Consider the following 27964-nt stretch of genomic DNA (forward strand, 5'->3'; position numbering starts at 1 on the left):
AAAAACTAACGGTTCACAAATCAGCAACGTCCTTGTTAAAAGTGTGTAATTCTTGGCAAATTTTGGCAACTAGATTTGCTACAGTGCAGAAACATTTGGTCACCCAGTTGGTCACCGAAAAATATAATAATAAAATTACAATTCTTTTAAATTGTAAAAACAATTATGCATTCATATGTTTTATGCTCCTTCTCCTATTTTTTCATTACGTCACATCAATCATAGTTTCAGTGAGGTTAAGATATCCTTTGAGTATGATTTGACAAATTCTCTTAATTGCATGTTTTGCAAGCCAACAGTATTTATTATGGAAATAGTCTATATGGAAATTGAGGATGGGTGGTGCTTCATTTTTTGCTTCTTATGCATCTGTAACGACAAAGGTGCACTTTGTATGGGTGATTGAATAATAAATAGACTACATCTGGGATTATTATTATTATTTGTTTTTCTCAAATATGCATTTCATGGGTGAAGTGTCAATTTAGTGGTGGTGGGATTTATATATGCAGATTGTGTATATATAAATCCCAAAATAAATAGCATCAGAAAATTAAACGTAATACTTTTAAGGACAATTTTTAAGACTAACTTTAACAAAATGTAATGGCTGTTATTTGGACAAATTGTCTCTGTCTTACATGCAATAAAGCATTGCAGGTATGTACTAATTAGCTGGCACAGAGTGGTAAGTATTAGGACGAAACAAGGTAGGTTCGATGACGCTATGACCTGCTATTATTAGCAACTGGAATGTTATATATCTATTTATAATGTATATTACTATGAATAAATACGTATTCAATACAATTTATCTCCATACATCTTTTTTGATATATTTTTAACGTGACTTCAGACAGGTATGACTGATGAGGATGAGGATTTCTCTCTACGGTGAAGTATGACGCAAAACGTCATGAAAGACTATCTTGTGATGTTTCTCATGACGAAGGCCTAATATTTGTAGAAAAAAAAATATAAAAAAAAATTACAGACATTTTGCACTTACCACCGAGAGGTTTTGTCAAGATATTTAACGCTGACAGAAGAGCTGAAGTCATTCCAGCGCCGCTCGTTTGCAACGCTCGACGGGCGTGTGTCCGTCTGTGTGTAAGCGCAGACATTAGACGTCGCCTGGCTTCGTCTCAGGGTTAGCCAACCATACGTGTGGGTGGGAGGGCCCCCGTTACACGAGTCTCTCGGATATCACATCAAAAATTAATAAATATTAAAAACAAATGAAATTAATACATAATAATAAATAATACACGTAATAAATAATAATAAAATATATATATATATTAAAAATATCTATAATAAAAGAACCTTCTGGAGAACATGAGGGTAAACAAACCAAACCTAAGCGGCGCACACATTATACGTCACCACGCAACGTCCAGGGGTCGGCCAATCACATTTTTGGATGTAATTTCGCGAGTTCATACAAGGTCTCCAGAAATAACGGATAATATTCATTCATGATGTGAAAACATAATCATAAATGACTCAGTTGTGAAGATGGCAAAGAAGCATCCCCTTGAAAAAAAAAAATGTTGGAAGTTAATTGATATTGTGGGCGTTGAAAATCATTATTTCACCTGTAATCTGTGAAATAGTGACTGGTGTAATTACCGAATGTGATCAATTAGTTAATTTCACTCACAAAACAGTGCTAATCCTAATCCATGCCATATTTCTTCTATCAACCCTATCTTCTTTGTATTTAATATGTTTTCTTCTGGTTGAGCAATGTGTCTCCCTTGTATTTTGATCAAATTGTAATGGAATGTTGAAATGCTGTCATTAATTGTTTTAAAATCGTGTAGTCTAAAATATGAAAATATGCAATAAAAGATTTACCATGAAAAGGGAAACCACCGGATCATGCAAGACAAAATAATTCCTATTAGAACAATTATGATTTATTTGCAGTAGTCCATATCTCCAGTACAAACTCTCCTTGTGACACTGTGGCAATTGCTCTAGGAGGAGGTGTTTATACTGGAAATATATATATATATTTTTTTTGTCTTTTAGCAGCGTTAGTCAGCCTGTTTTGTTTTTTTTGTTTTGTTTGTTTGTTTTTTGTTTTTCCGTGGATTTGAAGTGCAAAAACTGTCCAAGCGATACAAAATTCTGTTGGTGCCATTTTAGAATAAATCTTATTTGTTATATTTTGCAAAGTCGACCATAACCAACCAATCAATCAACTAAACACAGAATTTTCATAGATTAATACATTATTTTATTTTTATAATTTCTCCCTGGAAACTCCCAAAAAACCCAGGGTAAAATTGACATTTCCTTCAGGTCAACATTTGATCTTGGTGAGTCTGCACATCCAATTATAAACTGTCTAACTGTTGCTCAGCTGGATATTGTATGTCGTGTTTGCAAAGTGCATAAACAAACAAACAACAAAACAGTTTGTTACTGTCGTTAGTCGTTTTCGGTGCGAATCAGTCTTTAAATATGTATTTTGAGCTTCTCTCCTGTTCAAAACAAACCGCAACTCAGCGGCATGATTAAATTGCTACAACCACTACGAACAGAGTGATGAAAAATGGTTGTTTTTGAGGAATGCTTTTATCACAGTCCGACTTCTCGTCTGAGTATTCAACCTTGTGCTCTTAACATTGTCATATAAAAAAATGTAAATCATTTTTAAAAATTACATCAGTGGCAAACGCACAAATTTCACACGCCGAATGAGGACTTGCAAGGCAAAACGTGTTACAATTCAAGCCTTGACGGTTTCGTACAATCTTCGCGGCCCCATTCACTGACCGACTTGACAAACAGCTCTTTAAATAAATAACCACGTCAACAGAAGTACAATTTAGGCTAAAGAATATATAAAATAAATACATTTTAAATTGCTAAGTGGTCAAACTGCACAGTTTATAAGTACATATACTATAGAATAGTCAATAATTTCGCTGACAAACGCCATGAATCCGTGTGGGGCTACATGTAGCCATAAAAACACGAGGTTCTTTTTTGCTGTTATATTCTAAACTTAAAAATAGTGCATTTTAAAACAAACACAACATTGGAGTGGGACCCGCCAATATATATATATATATATATATATATATCTATATATATAGTGTGTGTGGGGGTGGGGGTCTATCCGGTGATGGATTTGGGTTTCACACACGTGCAACCGACCGCCACCGACTCGTGGTGGAATCTGAGGCGGTAGTGCTTCCCATCCTCGCACAGCTCCTTAAGCAGGAACATCTTTCTCTGAAGGATGGGCACCGAGATGAAGTCCTCGCTCAGGTAAAGGTTTCCCGGGGGCCGGTCGTGGGCCATGATGCACCCTTCGCACAGGCACTTGGCCACGGCGATCCTCCGCGGGAAGCGGTTCTCCTGGGTGTCGTAGCTGCGGGGAAGAACACGCGCACATTATTTTGGCGTTGTTGTTAAAGACACCATTTTCTCGTAAACAGAGGAGGACTTTGTAATTCCTATAAGGGCCCGCAAAATTCTCAAGCTTATTATGGGAACTGCCATACAAAATCCAGATATTGTACCATGGATCCAGTAGGAATTCTGTCATATTTTGGGACCATTTGGAAATCCTATGCGAACGGTCCAAAAATATAGTAGAATTCCTATAATATTCTCATTGGAGTTCCTATAGCGACCCTAACCTACAGGATATTATAGGAAGACATGATCCTTAAGCAGCACTACAGGCATACTATAGAGATCACAACGTACTGTGAGTTCATATAGGATTTACTATAGAATACTATTGGAATCCCATGGAAGAGGATTAAGCCCACATGACAAAAAATAACATTGCCATGTGGGAAAAAAAACAACTATTCTGAGTTCTGAGACAACTTCGATTCCCGAGAATGAAGTCAAGTAAAATTGGATTTCGGACTCAAATCCCTGGAATCTCATTTCATTCTCAAAAGTCACAAAACGCTGCATGCCAATATGTTTGTTGTCGTGCGCTCAGGTGACAGGTAGCGCGGTATAGTGAAGACAGCCACTCACGTGTACCACCAGGGGGAGATGGAGCGGTTGTTAATGTTTCCCAGGTTCTGAAACGGCTCCACCGAGCACCGACGAGCGGCGCTGGCTTCGGGCCGCAGGTCGTCGTCCAGGTGGCCGAGCTTCTGCCGGGCTTTCACCTCCAACACGCTCTCGTTGAAGCAGGGCAGCCTGGCCTCCGCGGCGAGCCAGTGGCCCAGAACTAGGACCTTCACAAGGAACGGGAAAAGGAGATACGTCTATTAAAATACATAGATGCATTTTTGAATGGTAAGAAAATTAAAATGAAATAAAACTGTGAGAAAAAAATCATATTGTAATAATAATAATAATAATAATAATAACAACATCCCTTTTAAAAAAATAATATTTGTATAAATGGGAATTGAACTTACCTGTGTTAAATATAGGCCGAGCATCTCCGTGCTGAGCTCTGGAGCACTTCTCTCTAGGATCCTGGGGGAGGGCGGCTTTGCTGGGTGTTTTTTTTTGCTTTGCCATAACACTCAAAGGAGCCTGATTTATAGGTGGACGACCTGGGAAAAACCGGCGTCATGAGGAAATGGAAATGGCAATATTATGCTGCCGAACTTCCTCCATCCATCAACCCCACCCCCGTCTCCGGAAACAAAAGGTGTGTAGGTGTGTCAAGCCATCCTACTCTTGCGTGTTTTTGTTGCTGTTCGAATAATTCGATTTCATCACCTTGCCTGGACTTTCTGATGGGATTCACAGCCAAATACAGATTAAATATTACTGTCAGCAATTATTATTATTATAACAACATACTACTAATAATAATAATAAACATAATAATCATAATAACAATTATTATTATTATTATTATTATTATTATTATCATTATTATGAATAATAATAATAATTATTATTATTATTATTATAATAATTTATAGTTTACTTTAAAAGAAGTGAAATGATAATAATAATAATTATTATTATCATTATATATATATTCTAAATTAGTATAAATAGCTATAATAAATACATTGTTATATAATAATAACAATAATATATACATCATAAATATTAATATTATTAGGGGATGTATTAGGTATGTATTACAAAGCTCTTGGTCACAGATCAGTTGTTTACCCTTCCATGTATGGAGATTGGAGCTTACATCACTTATGAAATCATGTTTTCTAATGTAATGATTATGTCATATCATTATGGTATGTAATATGAAATGTAATATACAATGTAATATACAGCGATCGGCAACAACATTAAAACCACCACTAATAACCACTAATATTGTGTAGGTCTCCCTCGTGCCGCCAAAATAGTTCTTACCCGTTGAGCTACGGACTCCACAAGACCTCTGAAGGTGTCCTGTGGTATCTGGCCCCAAGATGTTAGCAGCAGATTTTTTAAGTCCTGTAAGTTGTGAGGTGGGGCCCCCATGGATCGGGCTTGTTGTTCCAATACATCCCACAGATGCTTGATCACATTGGACCCAAACAATGGCCATCCACATGAACACACATAGAAGAAAATGTGATTCATCGGACCAGGCCACCTTTTTCCATTGCTCCTGGGTCCAGACGCTCACCTGCCCATTGTAGGCACTTTCGGCAGTGTCATTATGGGCACTCTGACCGGTCTGTGGCTACGCATCCCCATACACAGCAAGCTGTGATGCACTGTGTGTTCTGACACCTTTCTTTCATAGCCAGCATGACCCATGACCTTGTTGCTTTGTAGACCTGTGACGCCTCCAACACAGTGGTCTGAGCTGTACTGTCCCAACTCCAGCGTGGCACTGAACAAGCCAGTGGCATTCGCCTCCGGGTCCCTCACCTCAGCTGAACAAAAGTACTCAGTGGGGAAGCGGGAGGCGCTGGTCTGTGTCTGGCCATGTGAGCAGTGGCACATGTACACGGCACTTTACACTGCAGACAGACCAGCAAGCCCTCACAGCCCTGATTGCGATATCTGCGTCAGGGCACAAACCAACGAGGGTCCACCGCTGGTCGGAAAGGTTCCAGCAATACATACATAATTGAACCACACCGTTTACTCCTGGCAGAGAGAACGTGGTGGCGTACCTGCTCTCTTGGGCCACCCTCAGCCCGACACCGAACCCGACAACTGAACGCAACTGAACCAGAGCTGATTCCTCGAGGTAGCCTGGCCTCCATTCAAAGTGGCCAGAGGTGGCTGCCACAGGGTCCATTACAACTCGGGTGGACCCAGCCCCACATCACGGACCCAGGGACTGACGAGGGCTTGGGCTCTACGGGGACCTTGGTTTCCCTGCTGAGCTGCTGCAGGCTCCAGCCAGGCGCCCGCCAGTAGAAGCCAGTAGAACCTCTGGCTGAACTAGCAGACCAAGTAACCTCAAAGACTATGTCACAGACTTTTGATTTTCTGAATTTGTGTTCACAGCATAGTCTGTCAAGAGGCTGAATTATCCACATGGCTATGTTGGTATCTGGCAGTCTACCCAGAATACCTAGTTAGGTTGCAAGTTCAATCGCAAGTAAAACTGAGTTGTTTCTGTGGTTTCCTATGGGGGGCGAAAATGTTGTGTATGAGCCACAACAGGCACGGCAGTTTACCACACACTGCCGGAAAGGAAGGTGTCGCAAAACATTAGCGGAGTTGTGATGGCAGTGCACAATAAAAGTGAGCGTGAACTGAAGTTGTGGTCCGCAAGTTGTTAATCGTAAAAGAATGTTTGTTTATTACAAGAGTATTATGAAGAGTTTTGATAAAACATTTATTTAATAAAAATGTGCCTGCCATGGATGCAGTTTTCGATCAATAGCAGCAAATCATCTGCAAATTAGAGGATTTCTGTATTGTTCGTTTCTGTGCCAGTAAAATTAAGCGGTCAGTGTGGGATTCTATTGGCCGTAGAAAATAATTTGGTTCTCTAACATCCAACTATCCTGAAATATTTTCATCTATGTAAGAATACAATGCACACAAAACCTGATTGCAGAGATGCGCATCAGGAAGTTGGATATTTACCATTCTGAAGATTGGTATCTACTACTTGCTGCAATGATGGATTTTGCAATCCGTATGTTGTGGAAGCGTGGAAGTACTTCCTACTCTCTACTTGTAATTTGTTGCAAGTAAATGAATAACATAACTTTCAATAGTTACTTACTTACCCACACGGCTCTGCGGAATTCTCAATACCGATCGGTCGATAGCAGCAATCAGATGCTAGTTGATAACAATAATAATAATAACAATAATTCATGTCCCTTATCACTCTGAAGGTCACTGTGGCGCACGTTATCTGTTACTTGATATTTTACCAATCAGCAGAACTGTGGCATAGAACAACAAGGTTCATTTGGAGTTAGAGTTAGAGCTCAAGAAACTGGTTTCAAGCTATTTAATGTGTTTCCCTTCCTTTGGTGTTTTATTATTTTGGTTGCAATACATTTATAACCGAAGGAATTATTAACCCTGGTCAATATCAATAATAAACTTGCCTACTTCTTGTGTGCGGGAAGGTCTTGTGTTTATGATTGCTGTCATGATTATTATTTCTGCACCTGAGCGTTGTTTTGTTGAGCCCGGAATAAAATCCGGTGAGCTTCATGAACCGTCAAAACCTGTCTCCCTCCATCATTCCGCTGAACCATCCGGGTCGGCTGCCTGGCCAGGATGCAGGAGGCGCAGACGGCGGTCCAGCAGCAGCAGACCCAGATGCTCCTGGCTATGGCTCGGACCAAAGAAGCGGACGACTAGGAAGCAGTCCAGGTGCTACAGCGGGACCGTCCATCGAGCCAGGGCGAGGGGGCGCATGCAGCGCATGTTGAGCGAGGACGACACCGAGGCCTTCCTCGTCAGCTTCCAGCTGTCGCCTTCCAGCTGTGTGTGGGTGGACCGCAGAGGTGAGAGCTCTGTGCCTGAACCCCCTGCTTACGGGGGAAGCGCAGCTAGTGGTCCACAGGCTGCTGGCAGCGGCACACCGGCACAATAGTGCGGTGAGGAAGGCTGTCCTGGAGCGGAGGGGGCTGACACTGGAGGGCCACCGGCGGAGCTTCCGGGGGTTGCAGTACGCCAGCTCCCCTTCAGGGCGTTGGCAGTGCGGTCAGCCTGGCCACTTCCCCGGGGACTGCCCGCTGATGGAGATTGGACAAGTGTCTGACGTGTCCGACTTGTCCACCAAGCCCCGAGGCTTTGATGGAGGCGTCATGGGTGAACATTCTTTGTGTGCATGGGGATATTCACACATATCCAGTGATGTGGCTAGAAATTCGTTGTGGGGGGGGGGGGGGGGGAAGCATATGGTAAAGGCTGGGGTTGGCTTTGACGGCTGGTAGGGAAATGCAAGTTTGATCACAAATAAGCTGTGTACCCTTCCATGTATTCTGATATAAACTCCAAACTTACATGGAAGTTTGGAGTTGATATCACTTATGAAATCGCGTTTTCTAATGTAATGATTGTTATGTAATATGAAATGTAATATATATAAACAGGCATATTACAAAATTACATATATTATATATCATAATTGTATTATTTATCATATCATTTTGCAATCTGTGGAGATGATTTTGCCATATTTTGAGTACACAATATAATAATAATAAATCATCACCAGAATCATAGTATATTGGACAACTTTTGGACAATGTTAGTTTATTATAAGAGTATTATTAACAATTTTAATAAAACGTTTATTTAATAAAAGTGTAGCTGCCATGGATGCAGTTTTCGATCAATAGCAGCATAACAGGCCCCTTCCTTTGGTAGAGATAACATTTCAAAGGCCGGGTATGGCCTCATCGGGCCATTAGACTGCAGTGCACGTGGGTATTGTTTGCTGCTAGTCCTGGTGGATTTCGCCACACAAAAACCTGAAGCAGTGCTGTTGCTCAATATCTCGGCAAAATGAGTTGCGCAAGCACTGTTCAAGTTCAAATTCAAGTTCGTAATCGACACACGGTTCAGGTCATCTTCCGAGTCGGAGTTTACGAAATAAATTCTGACCGACCACCTTCTTTATGTCACATACACTTCGGGAGCTATACCAGCTGTTAGGGGTCTGCTCAATTCCGACCAGCGTGTACCACACCCAGACTGATGGCCTGGTGGAGCAGTTCAATAAAACGCTGAAAAACATGATTTGTACGTTTGTGCACGACGATAACCAAAATCGGGGTAAGTCATTGGATCCTCTGTTGCTTGCAGTGTGGGACCTGTGAGCAAAACCCAACAGGTTGGGGCACCTATAATGGGAAAACATGCTTCAGGCCCAGGAATGTCAGCGTGGGCTGAATGACGGTGGTGGCGCAACTGAGCCAATTTTAGGCACCGCTCAGTTTTTACGACACTGGATTTAACCAAATGCTACTGGCAGGTCGATTTGCCTCCAGAGTCTCAAATTATCTCGTCACTCCCATTTTCCAGTCCCTTCACTGGCTTCCAATATCGGCTCTCAGCCCAGCCCACCCCCGCAACCTCAGCCAAGCGCAAGATTAATACAGACATTTATATCAATAAACATTGAATTTCACATACACAAGTAGAAAGGGTTTCAAAGAATTTCAAATATAGCGGTTGCTAAATTTAGAGTGTACATTTATAGGCCAATATGGTGCCAAGTAGAGTAAGTACAGTGTGCAACTATTCTAGGCTACCTCCATCGACTCCACTGTATCTGTAAGTACGCCCTCTTCTCAAGTTCTCTCCAGCTTATACATTTCTCAAGGTGTCCATTATCTGTTGCTTAATCTAACATCAAGTACTCTCATAGTTTTACATGACTAGAATGTTAAATAAGTAGTACTTTCACCAGAGAACCGCTCCCTTGTGGTACATCTTCTCAGTGATGTTTGGGGGGGGGGCACAGAAGGGGGGGGAAAAAGCCTATGTTCTCTTTATCAAAATAGTTTATTTAGAATCCTTTTGTCACAAAAGCCAGACACATACATTCTCCACGTGTCCCCGTTACATCTCTCCCTATTCTGTGTCAACTAAAAATGTGCCACAAGTAAAAACATTGGTATATCACTTAAGAGCTAAGGAGAAAAACAAAATACTGGAGATTTAATAAAAAGAAAGAAAAGGGAAATACTTCACATCACTGTCAAAATTATGTTCTAGAATCGTCGTACACTTGAGGGACTCCCGTTCTTTGCCGTTGTTGTACAAGGTTTGGAAGCGAATGCTGCCCTAAGACACGGAACATGGATTAAGAGTTAAGAGGACGTCTAGAGTCACTGCTTCCAGATTGTTCTTGGAGGGGAATAGAAAATGTGTGTACTTTTGTGTATGTACAGAACAAAAACAAACAGAACATTAGCACTGGCCACGCAGGAAACCAGAACTCATCGGAACCTTTTTTTTTTTTTTTTAAGGATGTGGAAGGGGTCTAAGGTAACATAAAAGGACAGGCCGAGAGACGAAAGGGGTTACTTAGAGGTGCACGGCAGATAGAGTGCGGGATGGAGTGGGGATCAGTCCAACGATGGAGGGATACCGCATTGATAAGTTTATTACTGTGTCACCTCATTAGTCCAGAAAAAAAAAAACACAGGGCAAGGTTCTCCTTCCTGTTCCGCTTTCCCACCGGAGGGGAGGTGAGGAGTGGCATGATAATAGCGCTGATTATTTTGTAAAAAATAATCAGCCCTCACCGCTCAAGCATTGATGTCCAAAGCATGTCTGGGCTCGTCAACTGTTCCGACTGAACCGGCGTCCAGTTGGTCCAGTACATGTGTGAGGGGAGGAGGGGCAAAAAACATGATTTTCACTTTTTTTTTATTTTTATTTTTTTCATTTATTTATTTTACACAAATGTCCAGCGAGTTCATTCGGAGGGAGTGGAGGGGCCCACAGCACAACCTTGCCAACAAGGTCAGACAGACAGAGGCCAGCCCTCCAGACTGGCGAAAGGGTCTGCTCGGTCTGGGGTGGGGTGGTGGTGGGATGGGGAAGTAACATTTTTCTACTTTGCTGGGATCTTGGCTCGCTTGCGGGCGATGGCGTCCTCCACGGCCTTCAGCTGCTTCAGCAGCTCCTCCCGACGTGACAGGGTGTTGCTGGGTTTGCCGGATCCCGAGCCGGGGGGTGCGGCCGGGCCTGTACCCGGGACCGGCGGCTTGCTTGACTGCATAGCTGGGCCCTTGCCAGACAGCTTTGGAGGAGGGGACAGTGGGCGTTTCCTGTAGGGGCGGGGTAGGGTAGGAGAAAATATGATTAACTTTAAGGGAAATTGCTGTGCCAACTATGGCACAAGAACATAGACAGTCCTGGCGGCCCTGTGTGCCCATGTCGGTGTGCGTGCAATTCTTAGGAAACAGTCTGGGAACTAGGAGGCATTCAGTCTAGGAGACACAGTAGGAGATAGTCTTGACTTCAGACATGACACGCTACAGAATGGTAGGCATCAAATACCAGATGAGTGGACAGTGAGTGTTTGTCATTCAGCCACATCAGACTTCCAGTTTTCAAACTAGGTGCGAGATGGGAAAGAACTAGACGAAAAAAAAAAAAAGAGGAAAAATAAACGTCCTTGACTTTCACTTCTGCTCTTGCTGTTATTATTTAAACAGGGGGCAGTCCACTGATCACAGCGTTAACAACGGATTTTATTTTTAATGAAAATTCCACTGTTTGTTCCCTCCTATTTCAGTAGAAAAGTTGTTGACCTACAGACTAAAATGTGTCCAAACAGCTCCCTACCTGGATGCATCCACTACTGAGCACGGTCTAGCCGCCCTCATTTATTTTTTTCTCTGTTTTTCAGTTCTTTCCCATCTCGCACCTAGTTTGAGAACGGGAAGTTTGATGTGGCTGAATGAGGAACACCTTCTACACGTGTCATGATTTCATTGTTTACGAGCTACTTGTATACTTTGGTTATTTCTGCCGGTCGGTTATACTAGCACTGATTTCAGCACCGATGACATAAGTTCCAGTCTACCAATATCAAATGGAGACAGTAATGGATAATGTTATCTGTTTATAAGGACTCCACCCAAAAGCAGAGTTACATTTTTATTAATCAACCCACAAAACTTTCACCCCAGGACAATTTTATAGTGACCCCCACATAAAAAGCTGGTTTACTAGGCATTCTACTGCTGAAATTTTGGGGGGTCTTGTGTGAAACCTGGCAACCTTGACGACCACACTAGTTGGGCTTAAGACCAACGCCCAAGTGCTAATTCTTCCTTGGGTCTAGATAGATGTAATTTTCATGCAAGCTGTTATGAAATTATGCATTATACACTGTTATGCATTGGCCTGTCAAAGGGAAACTTAAAGAGCAACTATGAGGTACATTTTTTAATGAATTTACAATCTTGGGTTTATGGAGAAGATGGCTTAATAAATGTTAATGAACTTATTAACAGGCAGCAAGAGAAAAAATACATGAACAATGTAGGTGTTTTAATTTTGCCGGTAAAAAAGTTTTTTACATCTCTGTCAGTGATGTCACACAGTCTCACTGAGTGCCACAGCGCAGCAGCAGGGTGGTAGTCATTCAGAAGGTCAATAAGTTTCACAGTTTCAGTTTGACAGCTATTTAGGGTGGTCAATTACTGTGTTTGTGCAGGTTGCACAAACTATCTCTAACAATACAAAATAAAAAACAAAATAAATAACACAGCTGAGTCCATGAGCTGGCAGTGCTTGTGCAAGCACTTAAGAAGCAGAGTGGAGGGGTGGGTATCGATGGCTCTATGGAGTGGAAGGGCGACTTCTCCGCGTTACAGAAGTGCAGGATATATTATTTAGAAGTAAAGACAATTTACACAAAACAAATGTTTTTTTCCCGTGACGGTGTCACAGCGCACCTAAAATGGAACCACCAGCTGTTTCCATTTTTCGTTTCATACAAGTAGGAAACTAACAGAAATAAATGTAAATCAAAAACTACAGTTTTTTTTCTCGACCACTCCGTCTCCTCTCTTTTTCTTCTACTTGCCATTCACTGTAGCGCTAGCTCTGTTCTGTTGCCCCCTATAGGACGTCATGTTCAGGTTCACGGGCAATGTTCAATTTTCAGGTGGGTGTGACAAATTGCATTACAAAATTGAGTGCAACTGTCATTCTTAAGTTTAAAAAGATAAAATACAATTATAAATAGAATTGCTAAATAACTTACCCACACATTAATTCACTGGGTGTGTCAACCTAAAAGTTGTTCTTTAAAGATAGGTTATGTGTGGATCTGTTCAATGAGTTTAATGTCAGCCATTGGTCTGAAGTCTGTACCAACCTGTCTCCCTGGAAGGGCATGGATCGGGGGCCTTGGCCCCTGGGCCGATCCATTCTCGGCGACAACGGGGGTCGGCCGGGTAACCTCCTATCACGGCCTGGATGAAGAAAGACACCAAAACAAAAACAAGTTTACTTATTTATAAATCAGCTGATTTCACAAGCAGCCATCAATCGGTAGCCATTAGTGACATCACACAGGGTTCATAATGTGCACAAGGCCACCCTGAAGTGCATAAGCATGGTGACATTTTCAAGAACAAGTTCAAGAACACCAAGTTGGTGGTAAACTTTCCTGCCTCCGCCTAAACCTTCGGTACAGCAGACAATCAGAATAGTGGTTGATCAGAGTGTTTATTATTATTTTTATTTTTTACAGGTTCCACTTCCCCCCCTCACCTCGGTCTGGAGACATGGCCATTCTCTTGCTAAGGGGAGAGCCCGGCCTATCTTTGTCTGATGGCATGTACCTCTTTCTGTTGCCCCTGCCGCCCTGTTGCTGGAAAAGGAAAGAGAGAATAAAAGAAAAGAAGAAAGAAAGCATTATAAGTTAGATAGTTGCCTTCTCATAACCTAAAACCAGCTCTCAAAACGTGTGTCCAACAATACAGTCGGCCTGCTTTACCGTGGAACGGTTGCTACATTGTCTGTTATGCTAGGTAGTGATTAAGCAAGCTAACCTTCTTAATCGCAGATATACATTACTTTGTAGAGCACAGTTACCAAATCCAAAGCCACAACTGCTTACACACACACACACACACACACACACACACACACACACACACACACACACACACACACACACACACACACACACACACACACACACACACACACACACACCCCGGGATGCTTTAAAAATCCCGTTGGGTTGGGTATTGAAACCTGGTACAATTATGGCACCGGTTCCTATACGATCCGTATCTACCGGACCGAATCGCAGCGCAGATTTCAGTGCCTCATTTCAGTGCCGTTGTTTGGAGCGCGCTGCTTGTAATCCGCTGTTCCCCTGTGTGACCCTTTCGTGAAACTCTAGCCAAACAGCAGCGGCGCCCGTCAATGTCACATTATGGTCGCTTTGGCAGTTACTTTTTAACATGTGAAAAGTAAATAAAAAATAATAAAGGACAAATGAGTTCATAAAAATCTCTAAAATAACCCTGATCTAAATGCTTGTTTTTTTTTTTAAACATAAATAATAAAAAAATAGCCCCGATTCTATTCATCTCTCATTCTGATCAAGTAAAAATGTCAAGTAATAATTTTTTTGATTTTACTCAATTTCCTTATTGGACGAGACAAAAAAGCACCACGAACCCTAACCCTAACCCCCCCCTCCCATTTCCATAATTGTGAAATGCCTGCAAAGGATACAAATGTAAATGGACGTATTGTATTGTATTTCTTTTTCTAAAGGTCATGGCTTCCCAGGCAGCGAGGGGAATGTTGGATGTTTCCTTTGGAGTTTACTGAAGCTTTGAGTTCTTTGCACGCACTAGGTCACACCAGCAGCCATTCGTTGGGGATTCATGCATTTTCTCACTGCTGGGGTGAGACACAATGCCTACATAACATGAGGTAGTTGCGCTGAGTTCCTGTTTTTGGGTTTTATATTTAAAATGTTGTGACAACTTTGTGCTACATTCTATTTTGTTCAAACAAAGCAGCAAATACCCTGATAAGCCACATTATTAAAACCACCACTAATAACCACTAATATTGTGTAGCCCTCTCCCCCCGTGCTGCCAAAACAGCTCTGACCCATCGAGCCAGGGACTCCACAAGACCTCTGAAGTGGTTCTGTGGTATCTGGCCCTAAGACGTTAGCAGCAGATCCGTTAAGTCCTGTAAGTTGGGAGGTGGGGCAGGTCAGGCTTCTTGTTCCAGCACATCTCAGAGATGCTCCATCGGATCCTAACCAATCCACATGATGTAGAACAAAACGTGATTCATCAGACCAGGCCACCTTCCTTCATTGCTCCATGGTCCAGTTCTGACACTCAAGTTCCCATTGTAGGCACTTTTGGCAGTGGACAGGGGTCAGCATGGGCACTCTGACCAGTCTGCGGCTAAGCAGCCCCATACACAGCAAGCTGTGATGCACTGTGTGTTCTGACACCTTTCTATCATAGCCAGCAATTTGTGCTACAGTAGCTTTTCTGTAGGATCAGACCAGATGGCCAGCCTTCACTTCCCATACGCATCAATGAGGCTATGGGCGCCCATGACCCTGTCGCCAGTTGTCCTTCCTTGGACCACTTTTGGTAGGTACTAACGACTGCATACCGGGAACACCTCATAAAACCTGTTGTTTTGGAGATGCTCTGACCCAGTCGTCTCGCCATCACAATTGAGTCCTTGTCAATGTCGCTCAGATCCTTACGCTTGCCCATTTTTCCTTCTTCCAACACGTACATTTCAGGAACTGACTGTTCATTTGCTGGCTAATATATCCCACACAGTGACAGGTGCCATTGGAAAGAGATGAGTGAAATGAAATGTTAGACCTCTGTACTGGAAAAGAAAAAACAATGAAAAACTAATATGGAAGCACCACAAATGTGTCAGGGCAGGTTAAAAAAGCAGTGCAGAGGTCGCCTGGAAACTGGTGCAGCTGTGCAGGTGTATTGAGATGCCTAAACACAAAAAGTGTTTTTGCTGCCAAGAATGGGATTTATTGAGGTTATCTGATGATCTAAGGCGTGGTGTAGTAGTATTCTTGGCAGGAGTCTGGCTATTCCTGTCAACAATAGTACTTTCACAGACATAAAAACGCAAATATGCATTATCAGCTACAATAACTGGGTAATAATATTTGGATAATATTTGGCCGACAGAACAGACGGCCCTTTAGTAGGGTAGCAATCGCTGCTCCATGAAGAGTAGTTTATTATGCACGGCGACAAATACATTTTTGGCGTAACTTTTTGGTCGGCATTACACAATTACGTGCAGTTAGGTTCGTGCAACAGACAATCTGATATCGAGATCAAATCACGTGATCGGCTTTCAGTTGGGAACTACCTTAGCGTGACTACGACTAGACGACATATATAAGCTAAGCACCTGCACAGCATCACAATCAGTCAACAACGCTAGTAAAAAAATTAAATAGATGAAAACAGTTGGGGACCCAAGGAAAATAAATCACCCTAATCAACTGTTTTCAAGATGTTTGCCTTAAATACACAAATGATGGGTATACAAAGTAACCCCTACCATAATCTACTGTGCAGCAAAACATGTCGTTGCATGTGGTTTGAATTGTGTGTGACATGAGGCGATGGTATAGTTGCATGCCGGTCTCATACCATAAATGACAACATGGCACAAGGGGATGACATCGAGGTGTCTTGAACTGGCCCCGCCGGCTCTCTTGCGGGGCGCGCGGTTCTGGTGGGATGCCGGTCTGTCGGCGCGGGACCTGGCTAAGGGCCTGTGGTCTGTTCCTGATGTCTGCGGCCCATGTTCTGAGTGTCTAATGCATATGGGGGTGGGTTGATTGTGTGCAATTTGTGCTCTTGAGGACTGGTTTATGGTCCCCGGGGCAGTGCGTAGGTGCTGTGGCCGCAGGGCATGGTGCTCAGGGCCTTTCTGCAGTAGTGGAGTGTCTAAATGGCTGTGGGACTCAGGGGCGGCTGCAGGACCTTTTGCGTTGCTTGGAGGCCCTACGATATAATTCCGACCTCATACACGGACGGACGGACGGACATGCACGCATGCACGCACGCGCACACACACAGGCACACACACGCCACCAGCACTTGCTTAGAACACACCCCGAACACCCTCCTGATTGTAGCCAAATTGAGAATGCAACTTTTCCATCGAACATCGATACAATCACACAACTTCACTTGCATAGTGACAGGAAATCGCTACCTTGTCGAGGAGGGTGAGCTTTATGTCTTTGTGGGAACTGGAGTCTCCGTAGCTGCCCGGGGGGATCATGCTGGGCGGGGGGGGGTGCATGGGGTGGCCCCCCCTGCTGCCCGGCGCCGACCTGGGCATGAAGTGACCGCCTCTGGGCAGCATGCCAGATGGGTCCATCTTCCTGCGCTCCTCGCGGAAGGGCTCATCCTTTTTCGGCGGCCGTCCTCCTGTGGAGTGTTTGTTTTGTGCCAATGGGAAAATTAATTTTAACTGTAATTTTAATCTAAATGTTAATTTTAAATATAATAAAATTGTCCACACGTTCATAAGAGTACACGTTCACTAAAGTGTTCTGAATCAATATGGCTTTCCATAAAGCCTCACTTTTGTTGCTTTTGTCCTCTTCATGTGTATTTTTTTTTTTTTTTTTTTTTTTTTTAAATTGTATTTATTATATTTATTTATTGTACTTTTAAATTCCATTTATTTGATTGGTTTTAATCTTTCTTCAATTGTCTTGTATGCTGCCTACAGTATACCTGTGCAACATAACTGTGGAACAGTTTTAAAAAGTACTATACAAATAAAGATTTACTTACTTGCTATTATTGCCTATTCTTGATGCGCGCTGTTATGACACTACAATTTCCTTCCGGTGACGAATAAAGTACCTGTCTATCTCTCCATCTTATACAACTGTGACATGGATTGTGTACTAGAATACTTGTTCCCATCTTAACCGTTGCTCCTGAAATCTCTAGATCTACTTAGCATTTTGTTTTTATTGTTTTGTTTGTTTTCAAATGTTCAAAACACTGACCCCTGTCTCTGTCCCTGATGTGCGATGGCCTTTCCCGGGGTGGGCCCCTGTCTTTGCGAGGGTGTCCGGGGGTCGGGGAGCGGGAGCTGGCCGAGGACACGGGGCTGGCCAGGTCGGCGTACATGTCCTCAGAGTCGGCGCTGCGAACCGAGCTGCTGCTGGAGGAGGCCGAGGAGACGGACGACACGCTGCTGACGCTCAGAGACCTGGGGGCAGATTGGGAACAAAGCGTCCTGAAACGTAGGGTTTGTAGTAGGTAGTGTGCTACAAACAAGAAAAGGGCTTGACGAAAAAGGAATGGTTGTGAATGGGTGGCGGAATACATGTTAAATGCATTCACACGCCCACACGTCTTTCTGATCGCCTATTAAGGAGGAGGCCTTCATAGAAAGAAGTAGAAAAGGAGAAAAGTTGTGTTTCACAGGGAGTATAATGCCACTGAGTAGCTAGAAGATTAACACCCATCCTCTTTATAGAGAATTGTTGGTTGATAAATTAGTCACCACCAGGATCTGCCTCTGCACCAGTTCACTAAAATGAGTAGTTTCCAATTTGCATCTCATTGATGATTGGTTTGCGATGGTGATGAGCCCTTCTAGCACACAGAGTGCATCTATTTTTTCTGTTTTATAATATATATTATATTACCATAAAGCATAAAAGCAGCTGTATTGTTTCATGCATACATTTTTATAACCATGTATGCAATTTATGGAATGGAAAGTGCACCGCATAATTGTAAATTCAACATTGTCTTGAATATTCTTTGCCCATTTGTGATTATGATGATCTATTAAAAATGATTATCTCAGAATCCAAATAGTCTTTATTGACAAGTAAATTTACACGTACAAGGAATTTGTCTTGGTGCATACATGAAACATAAATGTAAAGTAGAGCAACAGAAAAACAATAAGTAAAACATAAGAATATGTAAAATGTACAGTTTGTGCAGGAATTTGCAAATGTTCAGTATAAAGTGAAACAATATGTGCAATGTTCATGGATAATAATCCAGATGAATCCAGTCTTCATAGCGTTGAGCTCCAGGTTGTTCTGGCTGCACCAAGTCACCAGATGGTCACGCTCCCACCTGTGGGCAGACTCATCCCTACCAGAGATGAGCCCAATGAGAGTGGTGTCGTCGGCAAATTTCAGGAGCTTGACAAACTGGTGGCTGGAGGTGCAGCTGTTGGTGTATGGGGAGAAAAGCAGAGGAGAAAGAACGCAGCGTTGAGGGGAACCGATGCTGATGGTCCGGGAGTCAGAGACGTGTTTTCCCAGCTTCACGTGCTGCCTCCTGTCAGACGGAAAGTCTGTGATCCACCTGCAGGTGGAGTCAGGCACGCTCAGCTGGGAGAGCTTGTCCTGCAGAAGAGCCGGGATGATTGTGTTGAAGGCGGAGCTGACAAACACAAACAGGATCCTGGTGTAGGTTCCTGAGGAGTCCAGGTACTGGAGGATGAAGTGGAGGGCCAAGTTTACTGCATCGTCTACTGACCGGTTGGCTCTGTATGCGAACTGCAGGGGGTCCAGGAGAGGGTCTGTGATGCATTTGAGGTAGGAAAGCACAACGCGTTCAACAGACTTCATCACCACAGAGGTCAGGGCGACAGGTCTGAAATCATTAAGTCCTGTGGTCCTTGGCTTCTTGGCTTCTTTGGGACTGGGATGATGGTGCAGGATTTAAAGCTGGCTGCTTTGCGGGGGTTCTGCCTCTTGAAAAGCCTGTTGACGTCCCGCTCAAGGATTGGAAGAGTCGTCACTGTGGTGGGGGAGGAGGGGGACTCTAAGATGAGTAGTTGTGAAGACGTCCAGTCTCTTGCTGTGGCGGGGTAGGTGGAACTGCTAGGCTGGGGCTGGTGGAAGGTGTCACGGGGGATGGTGTCAGGACTGTCTCATTGTCTTTTAAAGTAACAGTAGAAGTTTTTCAGGTCGTTGGCCAGGCGTGAGTTATTCATGGGGTGAGGCGTTTTTGGTTTAAGGTTCGTGATTTTTCTGAACCCTTTCCAGACAGAGGCAGTCATTGACTCAAAATTGGTGTTGGGAGTCTCTTTGAGTAGTCGTTTAGCAACTCGCCCCTCCTTGCTTAACCTGTACTTAGCCACTTTAAACATGTCTCTGTCCCCACTCCTAAACGCCTCTTCGTTCTCTGACCTTAGCTGTCTGAGTTTAGTTGTGAAACAGGGCTTGTCATTGTTGTAACTCGCCCTGGTGCGTGATGGTACACAGCTCTCCTCACAGAAGCTGATGTATGATGTCACAGCCTCTGTGTACTCATCCAGACTTTTGGTAGCAATCCTGAAATCGTCCCAGTCGGTGCAGTCTAAGCCCGTCTGAAGATCCTCCACAGTTTCACTGGTCCACTTCTTGGATGTCCTCACCACAAGTTTGCACAGCTTTAATTTCTGCCTGTATGCAGGAATCAGGTGGACCATGACGTGGTCAGAGTGTACCAGTACAACTCAGGGGATGGTGTGATAGGCACTGCATACTGTGGTGTAACAGTGGTCCAAAGTATTCTCCTCTCTGGTGGGGCATTTAATAAACTCTATATTATATAATCTATATTTGGGGAGTTCATGGCTAAGGTTTCATTTGTTAAAGTCGCCAAGGACAATAACTAGGGAGTCCGGGTTTTTCCGTTCCACACACGGTATCTGGTCGGCGAGCACGCACCTCGCGTCCTGCACGTTGGCTTGCAATGGTATGTAAACACTGACCAATATGAATGAAAATCTCACAGGGAGAACAGAAGGGTTTGCAATTAATGCAGAAAAATTCCAGATCGGAGGAACAGTAGGATCACTGTCACATCATTACACCAGGTGGGGTTAGTGTAAAAACACAAACCTCCACCTTTTGTTTTGCCGCCGGAGAGTTCTGTGTCCCGATCCGCTCTGAAGATTTGGAAGCCTACCAGCTGCAGCACAGAGTCCAATATCGTTCCACTCAACCACTTCTCAGTGAAGCACAAAACAGAAGATGAAGAAAAGTCTATAGAAATATAACAGGTAATGGTGTGCGATGTCCGCGGAGGCGCACAAGAGCACCAGCGCACCTCCCTCTCCTCCGGCGTTTCACTGCGTGCACAAAGGTGAGCACACCTTTGACCAGAATATTCAGTAATTTCACGGATGTGGTGATGAAAGTGGGAAATAAACACACAGGGGTTGTAGCCCTGATGTTCATGAGCTCTTCTCTGGTGTACGAGCTCCCGGAATTGTCACAAAAAACGAAATTAACAAACAAAATAAGACAAAACAAGACTCATCAACACACCAAGGCGACAGTACGAAGCGCCATCTTGGATCGCATCTTCTCCTCTCTTATCTTTATGTAAATATTTTGATGAAATTCAAGGTGATTTAGCACAAAGGTCGAACTGCTCAAGTTAAAAGAAAGGCAAAATGTGACTGAATAAAAATAATCACATGGCCAACCAAGATTTTTACTTCATACAAATTATATTTATTTTAAGTGCTTGAAAAAGATCACACTTTGGTAGTTAGAATTTCAAAAATGTCACATTAAGATATTGGCATGGCAATTCTCGTTTTGGTATAAAGTGGCGCTATATCGAATTTGGTGTCAAATACCAGAGATTAGCATCGCGATAAAGTTTAGTTTGGACACGTCAGTCACATTTGTCCCCCCACCGAATGTGTAGGTAGAGTATGTTTTGCCATTTTATCAAACGTTAAACTGCTTTCGGCTGACGGTACTACAAATAGTAGTACAACAAAACTATGTATGAGCATTCTTTCAATGTGTTGCCGAGAGCAATGTCTTATCTTCATGCACAAAACAAAATTAAATGTCTACCAAGTGACAAACAAGCACTGATAATGTAAATAGTGCCATCTAATTGTATTTTAAAACGGTGGAACAGCTTCAAAGGACCGGCACAGAACGCAATACAAACACTACTACCTCCGCTAAAGATACCTAGAATTCCTGGAAAGATTGTAAACGTTGAGATTTACATGCCACACTCTATAATTAGAATGGCTGATACTTATGTGATCTGATTTTCTGGGGTTCTCTCTGCCAGAGCCATGAGTGGGTAGGCTACCAGCAGTTCATCACTACAGTGAAACAGACTACTTATCAGCTGCGGAGAATTTAAATGCATTCTCCTATGTCGCGGGAAAAACAAAAGAAAATATGATTTCCTCATTCCTATTTGGATGCCATGTCAAGGAAAATAAAAGAAAAAATGATTTCCACATTTCTATTTGGACGCCACCTCGCATGTGCTCGTACCTGGATTTTCTGGAACCGGAGCGAGAGCGTGAGAGCGAGTTGGACGAGGACCTGGAGCTGGAGCCCGTGTAGCTGCTACCGCTGGCACTCACACTGCCACTCACTGTGCGCCTGGGAGGGCAAAAAGAACCTTTATTATTTAGCAGTCCGGTCCAGTCTATCTCAGCTTACAAAGAAAAAAAAACAAGTATGAAAAGTAAACACAATAGAAACGAATGCCAGAGAAATCAAGCTAAGCGTAAAAAATGGAGGCCTGAAATGGCCACCAATGACAAAAAAGCTAAAACACTTTGATTGCTCTGGTTCTGAACCAGTATCCTCCACCATTAAAACTTTGTGATTTAAAGTAATTAGGCTGCAAGTAAAACTGGGGGGTCGAAATGAGATACTTATATGGCTTAGACTAAATTCCAATGACAGTATAGAATGTATAACTCCCCCCACCCCAAGGGTTTCTGGGACAATCTGCTCTCACAATATCTTCCACTGTTGGAACACTTAATTTGCAGAGTCTCATATTGACCACTACCAAATCACCATCCATTTCTTCAACATAGTGTTGTGTGTGACAAACTATGTTATGTGGCAGAAACCATCCTCTTCCTGGTTATCTTCACATGGGCTTCCGCGTCTAACCCAACTTGGACCAATTCCTGTAGCCTCCCCACTCTCAGAGACCGGCTGGTGGATGCTTAAGCTTCCAATGGTAACAAGACACTTCTCAATTGGTGCAAACAATTTGGGGATAATTAAAATAATTCTGCCAAGGAGTGAGACCCTGTTAGAATAAATCATGGAAGAAGCCAACAAAGGTTCTACATTTCCTTGATCTCGACTTGGCTCTTCCCATTTCGTCCGCCACATTGGAAGTGGATATAAGACATTCCATAGCATGGCGTACAACTGAATATTGCTCCCCTTCAGTGATGGAGTGGACTTGAGGAAATCAGATAGTGCTTGATGAGTCATTCTGTGCGCCCTTATGCAGTCACTTGCTACAGCTGGTGTTTACTTTTGGGGCTTAAATTATACAGCTTCAATACAAAAAAAGTGCAAAAAGCTTCATAATCCTTTACATGCTCTACACAGGAAGTTCCAGGCTACGGAGAAAGCAATGCAGTGAGTGAACCTGCTCACTATCCTTACAGAACAAGCCCCCCTCCAATTGTACCCCCAGTTTGCCTAGCAATGTTTAAATAGTATTCTGTGCCATTCTATTCCATCAGCAGAATCTCAGAGCTATATCTAGTAAATAGCAATTTTCTGAAATAAATCATACAGGCTAATCAAATCATCTGCAATTCCTTGACAATGTGCCTTCACCGTGTTTCTCTCGAGCAATTGACGGAATCAGTTTCCCCTGTGGTTTCATGGTCTATTTGAAATCAGAAGCCACAAAAACATTAGCCTTTTACCCAGGTCATACTTAAAGGATTACGTAGGATACAGGCATTCAGGACCTTACATTTACATTTACATTTAGCAGACGCTTTTATCCAAAGCGACTTACAATTGTTCAAACACCGACGGACGCAGCCATCAGGAGCAATTAGGGGTTAAGTGTCTTGCTCAAGGACACTACAGTATGCTAGCAGGAGGAGCCTGGGATCCAACCAGCAACCTTTAGATCACTAGACCACCAGCTCTACCGCCTGAGCTACCATCCCCACCTTGATGGCGTTTTTGTCAATGTTTTCTGGTTGGTGACAACCAAGCTCTGTAGCCAACTAAGTAAAAGTGCCACACAAAATACTTCACCTGTACAAGCGACACACAATAGACACCGAGGATTACAATTTGGAAGGAAAGGTATGCAGAGCTGGGAACTCTGTGTACCAAGCTGGGTGGAGGGCGCTCACGTACCCAGTAGAACTCGGCTGCCGAGGCTACACTGGAGCATCCACCCAGTGATTCCTGAGGTCTCTCGCGATCACGGGCTCCAAACTCAGGAAGGCCACAAAAGACGTGGCAGAGGAGGCTGAACAAGGGAGCTTTTGGCTCTGGCTCCGAAGAGAGGACAAGGCTTGGGGAAAGCAAGGGTCTTAGGGTTGGCTGCAAGGAGCGTCAGGGAGACGTCCCTGTTGCTGCTTCACCACCTGGAGGTGGTGGTCTGTCGGAGGTGCTTCAGGCAGAAATGCCCTGCAGTTGAACCCATCTGTGCTCTCATCTAGTTTGTTCAGTGGCTTGCCTATGGTGACAGAAAATTGGACCGTGGTGGAGGTACTCCTCAACTCAAGTAAAATAATTTAAGTACTTCACTTTAAAGACATTCGCGCCTCAAACTTATAAATACAAATCAAAGACACATTTAGGACCTCCGTTTGTTTCGGTAGAACGTGTGGACGGTCCGGTGTGGGATGCCTAAACTGGAATAACTGTAATTTACAGTTAATTTATGCAATTTATACACATGTACAAACTAGGGATGTAAAAATGTGCCAACCAAACGACCGACTGTTTCAGTGTTCTCCATGTCAATACAATCAAAGACCTTTGTTTTGTTACAGCAGGCCGCGACAGTAACATTTGCCCGGTTGCCCTCGGCAACCATTAATAGTCAATTGGAAACCATTTCGTGGTCTCTGGTTGCCCCCTTTCGCAACCACTTTTTAACATAAAAAATGGGGGAGTCGAGAAGTGAAGATGGGAGTGCACAGAGCAGTAGCCAGAAACACACAGCATATCTATTTCACTTTTCTTCTCCAGGTTTTTAATATATTTCTTATTTAAATTCTGCTTTTATGAATTTTTTTACAGTGATCAAGAATCTAATAAAAAATAAATAATGCTGTCCCCCGCATGGTATCCAGTAACAATTCTCGTGTGTGTTTTCATGACAAAACGTAGTTTGGAGACCCAACAGACTTGTTGGGATTTCTCCTGGTGAAAAATCTTGTAATGTGTGACCCCTGTCGCCGATCAGTCATGTAGTGTGCAAACCACAAGACTGCAACATTCCTGATACCAAGACAGAAAGTTGTGTAGTGTCAACAGTACAGCGATTTGACGACTTTGAAAGTCCTGTAGTGTGCCTATGGCATAAGACGTGAACAGGTCTAGTCTCCAGTTTAAAACGCTCCAAAGCAGGGAGAGACGCTGCATTCACGAGCTCGGAAAACTGTAATGCCTGTCGGAAGTGACACGTTCATAGGAACTTGGAAAACCATCTGCTAACACCATATGTGTATCTCAGACATTCTTTCACCATTCATGTGTTTGCATCACTGTACAGTTAACTAAAACTACACTTAAAGTAGGTGTGAAAAGACATTTTAGTTAAAACCAGACAGAAAAAACGAAAACTGACATGATATGGTGTACTTACTAAATGAACTAAAATAAAATATAGGAAATGTCTTTAATTTTGTCTTATTTCCAGTAAATTTGGTAAAATTCGTCAACCATATAGCCGTTACAATACAATAACCAGTTCTTATCTTTGTTAGCATTAATAATGAGCATGCCTCTAACCTCATCTGGTGGAGAGCTACTTTTAAATGGAAGTGTGACCAGAGGAGTCAATGTTGACTCTTAAATTGAAAAATTAAAATTCTGTTAAGTATCAAACACAAACTACAAATAATTGTGTTTGGTTACTATGATAAAGGTTGTAAACATTCTTTTATGACGTATAACCGCATAGTATCATAATTACTCAAAATACAAGGTGACTAAAAATGGCAACAATATTTTCAGTTTCAGCAACCAAAAGCTGATGTTGCCAGCCTGGCAACCACTTTTAGTGCTGAGCCCTGAATGGCCCATTAAAAACGTTCTAAAAACATTATTGTTTTCCAAAAGTGTGTCGCACGCAATGCCCCCCGCGGTGAGTGCTACAGCATCACTTTGCGTGGTTGAAAATGGCAACTTGGCATAAGATTCGGAGGTTCTCATAAAACCCTGAGGTGCAATGAAAGTGATGAAAGATCCCACCTTGGCCAAGCGTGTGCAGGCTCAGACGCAGACCAACCTCCACCCAGTGCTTCGGGCATATATTTATTCATTTATAATTAACTTCAAATGTATTTATTGCTATGTGTTTATTTAATTCAGGAATTACTGCATAGGCATATTTATTTTTATTTGAATGCTACATCCACATACATCCTTTTTGTGCGCGCAAGTGAATGAGCTGTGTGCGCTGTTGCTCCGTGGGATATTCACTTGTATCCGATGGTACGGCTAGAAATTTTGTCACAGGGGAAAAAGCGCATGGACTATGCAACCCGATACCTTGAAGCAGTGCCATTGCACAACATTTCTGCAAACGTTGTGCCCAATGTCCCGGGCCGACAAGCTACTTGGGTAGCGAAACTGCTACAGTAACAAACTTCATTTCAATTCAGCCGCAACTGCACCCAATAAGTACTGACATTTCCCAACCTAGAAAATGGGACAGCATTTACAACGGTTTATGGCATTACACAAAACTGCTTCGTAGGCCACACTATGGAATGTCTGTGTGCATCAATCAACACCTGCACCCACTACTGCACAAAGCACGGGATTAATTTGGATATTCACACATACTGAGGTAGTGAGAGGAACATATTTCAGTGAGTGGGAAAACTTGGGTGTGGGCTGCACGGCGGTGTAGTCATAAATAAATAAAATTTAAAAAGTAAAATACAGTATAAAAATAGGGCAATGAAATAAGAAATTCACATTGTTAAGTGCAGAACGGTGGCTCAGTGATTGGTGTTTACACCTTGTTGAGTATTCTGATGGCCTGGGGGAAGAAACTGTTCTTTAGTCCATAATGCTGCGGTACCATAAACTTTCAACTGGAAAAGAATAAACTAAAACAAACTGAAAGCAGTCATTAAGTGCGCATGTGGGCGAGCTCGACCAGTCTTGCCCGGGGTGAAATTTATGCAGTCACATGGCAGTCACCTAAAATTAGTTACCAGACACCCACTGATACAGTGAGTATGGGTAACACTGTGGGTGTATTTTATGTGTTGCATAATCTGAGTGAAAGTATACTGTGCCAACAGAAACCTTTGCGGTAAAAGGCTAATTACGTCAAACCCTAACGTCTCCCACTCAACTGCAGATGCAGAGTGGAAGGGAGATCCCTTCCCTACCTCAAGGTTTCTCCTGCTCCTCCACAACCACCCTCAGTGGTTTCTTTCGAAGCTTCTCCTGGCCCGGGTGGGGGTTAAGACTAAAGGCGGTTTTATAGTTATGTGTCAAATAACCGCCGTAGGTACGCTGTGGGTGTCTAAGCCGGTGCTTGAATTAATAGCCCCTTTGCCACATGGAATCCGTAATATTGCTGGATAAAAAATATTTGGCAAAAGCAGAAGGCAGTCATTCCCAGACGCAATAATCCTCACACAATGTTATAAAATCAGTGCGATCATTTTAAACCTCTCTCTCTGAAAAAGTGAACTTTCTCCGTTCTGCCGCTCCTTGTCCGCTTGGCCCCTCCAGCCCCACGGTGCAGCAGTGATCAAGCGAAGTGCTTGTGCCTGATGTCAGCGCACCGCATCCCTAGCTGTAAAAGACATCTATTCTGAGTGGTCCGTCTATTGCTGAGAGGCATATTTAAGAAGAGAAATAGTACAATTTAAGAATATAAAGACCTGTCTCCGTAGTGACTGGATGAACTCCACAGTTCGGATTCGCCATTTTTTTTAATTGATTTTCTCCCCCGAAAACAAATCATTTTAGAATTATTAGTACAAAATAAATATTTGTAAAAAAACACTATTTGTGCTTTATTTGGATTCCGCTCCACCCCTATTTTACAGCGATGTTTCTGCT

At 43.0% G+C, this 27964-nt stretch overlaps 2 protein-coding genes across 3 annotated transcripts in view; both read right to left on the reverse strand.

Annotated features, from left to right (window-relative positions):
* The window catches only part of tango6 (transport and golgi organization 6 homolog), a 33974-nt gene extending 29483 nt beyond the window's left edge, over positions 1-4491 (reverse strand). The window contains exons 1-3 of the mRNA XM_080002344.1: positions 4407-4491; positions 4015-4220; positions 3172-3388 (exon numbers count right to left, since the gene is read on the reverse strand). Coding sequence (XP_079858470.1) covers positions 3172-3388; positions 4015-4220; positions 4407-4430 — 447 coding nt within the window. The 5' untranslated portion in view covers positions 4431-4491. The remainder of the gene's footprint in view (positions 1-3171; positions 3389-4014; positions 4221-4406) is intronic.
* Positions 4492-9878: 5387 nt separating this feature from the next.
* zc3h18 (zinc finger CCCH-type containing 18) overlaps positions 9879-27964 on the reverse strand; it is a 73864-nt gene continuing 55778 nt past the window's right edge. For both annotated transcript variants that reach the window (XM_080001983.1, XM_080001982.1), the window contains exons 14-19: positions 22196-22306; positions 17930-18135; positions 17119-17336; positions 13633-13732; positions 13235-13331; positions 9879-11171 (exon numbers count right to left, since the gene is read on the reverse strand). In XM_080001983.1, the coding sequence (XP_079858109.1) occupies positions 10955-11171; positions 13235-13331; positions 13633-13732; positions 17119-17336; positions 17930-18135; positions 22196-22306 (949 nt within the window). In that variant the 3' untranslated portion in view covers positions 9879-10954. The remainder of the gene's footprint in view (positions 11172-13234; positions 13332-13632; positions 13733-17118; positions 17337-17929; positions 18136-22195; positions 22307-27964) is intronic.

This window comes from Zeus faber (genome assembly GCF_960531495.2).
Source record: "Zeus faber genome assembly, chromosome: 6".
Classification (NCBI taxonomy): domain Eukaryota; kingdom Metazoa; phylum Chordata; class Actinopteri; order Zeiformes; family Zeidae; genus Zeus; species Zeus faber.